General features: G+C 45.3%; 1 protein-coding gene across 1 annotated transcript in view; it reads right to left on the reverse strand.

Moving 5' to 3' along the window:
- The window catches only part of LUC7L (LUC7-like (S. cerevisiae)), a 31,800-nt gene extending 29,042 nt beyond the window's left edge, over positions 1-2,758 (reverse strand). Inside the window, exons 1-3 of the mRNA XM_010857464.1 lie at positions 2,751-2,758; positions 2,508-2,578; positions 1,436-1,530 (exon numbers count right to left, since the gene is read on the reverse strand). Coding sequence (XP_010855766.1) covers positions 1,436-1,530; positions 2,508-2,578; positions 2,751-2,758 — 174 coding nt within the window. The remainder of the gene's footprint in view (positions 1-1,435; positions 1,531-2,507; positions 2,579-2,750) is intronic.
- Between the last annotated feature and the right edge of the window lie 624 nt (positions 2,759-3,382).

The following is a 3,382-nucleotide window of genomic DNA, read 5'->3' on the forward strand; positions in this document are numbered from 1 at the left end:
ACGAGATCAGCCCTGGGATTTCTTTGGAAGGAATGATGCTAAAGCTGAAACTCCAGTACTTTGGCCACCTCATGCGAAGAGTTGACTCACTGGAAAAGACTCTGATGCTGGGAGGGATTGGGGGCAGGAGGAAAAGGGGACGACAGAAGATGAGATGGCTGGATGGCATCACTGCCTCGATGGACGTTGAGTCTCAGTGAACTCCGAGAGTTGGTGATGGACAGGGAGGCCTGGCATGCTGCGATTCATGGGGTCTCAAGGAGTTGGACAAGACTGAACGACTGATCTGATCTGAATACACTAAACATTTGTAGGAAATGCCCTCCCTCATCAGCATTCCAGAAAAATACGGCTGAAATGTTTCACTCTGGTGCATGTCCCTCTACTTCCTCTGACTTCTTCCACTAAGACCTACCAACAACTGCAGGTTAGGCCGCCGCCTACTCCAGGTTAGGAGCACACTCCTGGCTGCCTGCTATGACCAGTGGAAGGCAGCTGTCTACAGTGACGGCACCCCCATGATCCAGAGCACTCAGCAGTCACCCAGTCAACTGCAGGCAAGACCTCAGCTAACAGAGGCGTGAGGCTTTCCAGCCATTTCCTATTTGCTGTCAAAAGGTCCAGCCTGAGAATACTTAATACACCAGCTAGGTCAGTGTTCCAGCAACTCCTCCCCGAAATGGTAATAACAAAAACACTAATTAATCCTAAAAAAAAGTGTTCCCTAGCACACGCATACTGGACCCTTAAAATAAGGAGACGATTTTTACATTACATGAGGGGGTTGTGACATCTTAAAATGGTAATGGTGTTTATGGGACTCAATTTCTGTAGGTGGCTGAATCATGGTAGATAATCTGACACTCTTTAGTCTTCTTAAATACTATCTAACTTTGAATAAATGTTCATTCTGCAAAACTAGCATTTATCTGTTTGGTTCATCTGAAACGAACTTAAAATTGTAGAGTTCTATACTTATCAGGTCATGTACTGACTTCTTGAAAGGATGGTGTAACACAAAACTGCAAAGTAATATTAGTCCACATATTTCAAAAACCTACAATCTGGGAAAACCATACCCTGATCAAAAAACTAGTATGTGTTTAACCTGAAAACAAACCAACCCATAATCTTACAGAGCTACAAGCTAACCTGAAGTACTCTTTTTGCTAAAGCCAAAGGAGACTAGTAATACTTAACTTGTGAATATCTCAGTATAATAACTCTCCCCAAACCTGAAAACCTTACAAACAGAACTTTATAGAAGTAAAATAACATTATATAAAATGTCACCAAACTAACAGAACCTATCATTTGAAGGACAGTAAGTAATTTCTGCTTAGCAAAGGAAAACACAATTCAACCTGAACGCCCCCACTGCCTGCAGAGCACCCATGTCTGAGTATCCTAGGACATCCCCCCCAGATGCACCTACCGTCCCAGCCAGAATGTCGTGGGGGCAGCAGTCCAGAAGGTGACTCTTGCAGACACGGTCATCTGTAAACTTGACCCTCTGTCTGGTTTCGTCTCCTGAAATTCATGTGTGGTTTTAAATAAGACAATATTATCACATTAAGCACAAAAGCATATCTGGTACAATTCACCTGGATGATTTGCAGACTACCAAATACTCTGAAAAGCTGACCTAAACGTTTTTTTTTTTTAACAACTGGAACAAAATACAGATGATTTTTGATACTACATATATCATGAAGAATGACGCTTAATGAGATCTGACTCCGTCATTGTGCCAAAGAGATCAAGGAATCAGAAGTAAAATGTTGAGCACCAAAAGGCCATTAGCCCCACACATACATGTGGGCCATGAGATACCAAAAGCCGTGCTTATCAGAGGGCCATGAATCACCACGTATGACTTAGAAGCTGGTAGTTTCCAACAAAAGCTACTTACTAATCATTTTGCTATAGACAAATGTATAGGCAATATTTTGCCCAAAATTACATGAAGAAAGCTTTCCCTTTCTATTACTGACTGATAAATAACCTAGACTTAGTCTACCTATCCCCCTTTAACCCCCACCCTTAAAAAAAAAAGAGTTGGCACCTGGGAGTCACTTTTAACAAGACAATACCAAGGGGAAAAAAGCAAAAAAGGAACTAGGTTAGTCAATACACACTGTGAGCTCCAACATATACTGTACCCATCTGCATTCTTCAAGACCTCAGCTGCAGAATTTTATGCCCGCTGTTGAAAAGTTTTAAAGGAAAAGTTTTCTTGCCCAACCTGCAGTAAGGAAGTCAGGGGAATGATACATAAAAGTAAAGGCAAAGTGGAATGTGACAGATTTTAAAGCTAATCTGTGTATATGACACAGAGCTGTGTAAAACTAAAGGAGGAATATATTTCAGGATTTGCAAGCATCCAGGATTAATGTAGTGTCTTTTTATTGAAAATGTTTTCTTTCTAAACTACACTTTTAAAGTTACTTGTGAAAAAAAGCAAACACTTTTTTGTTATAACAGCTTAAAAATTGGTTGTGACTCACGGCTCGATGAACATGAGGCTTTTCTGCAACTCCCTTGCAGATTGATGTAGGCAGGCAAAGATACACTGAACCTTTATAAATAAAATAGAGGGGCCACAATTGTTCAGTTTGTATGAAATAAAAATATGGGAAGCAATTCAAAAGCAACTCAATATACAAAGAAAGCTAAAAAGCACTTATTCACCTATGAGATAAAGTGCAATGAATCTGCACAGCCCTGCGAATGTGCCAGTGTGAACTTACAACTTCATTACTTCGGTAGAAAAGAAAACACAAACCACAGCAGGTACATAGTTTGCAAAGATGCAACCGCTTTCTCCTGAGACAACCATCATGATATTGCGTTCCTCCCTACAGCACAACCTACCTAACGACTGCCAAGCGCAGGCTAAACAGCTCTCCAGTGTGGCTGGGGAAAGGGGGGGGCTGGAAAAGCACGCGGCAGGAACCCACGTTAGAAAAGCTCAATTTACGGCTCCCCTTACAATGGTACAGAACAACAACGGCAGGGTTTCCAGGCCCATCCGGCTCCCTCGGGTGGAGGAGCTCCGCCAGCCCGCTGCCAGCGACCTGAGCCCACGCTGGCTGCAGCCCTTCGCCGACTCCTGGTTCGAGGAGAGGCGAGGGCCGCCGGAGGGCGGAGAAATCGCAGCAAGGTCAACCGGGAGGGGGCTGGCGCCCCACCGACAGCACAGGCTCCGAGGGAGGAGCCCGCCGGGAACCCACGCCGGCAGGGAAGGCTCAGACAAAGGCCCGGCGCCCGCGGTCGGAGCGCGGGGGAGGGGAGGGCGCCCGCGCAGGCGCAGACGGTCGCGGCCCCCGCCTCAGGCCGCCCGGCGGCCTCGCTTCGCTCCCGCCCCAGCCCTCGTCTGGCC

Source organism: Bison bison, unplaced genomic scaffold (genome assembly GCF_000754665.1).
Source record: "Bison bison bison isolate TAMUID 2011002044 unplaced genomic scaffold, Bison_UMD1.0 scf7180017854880, whole genome shotgun sequence".
Taxonomy (NCBI): Eukaryota; Metazoa; Chordata; class Mammalia; order Artiodactyla; family Bovidae; genus Bison; species Bison bison.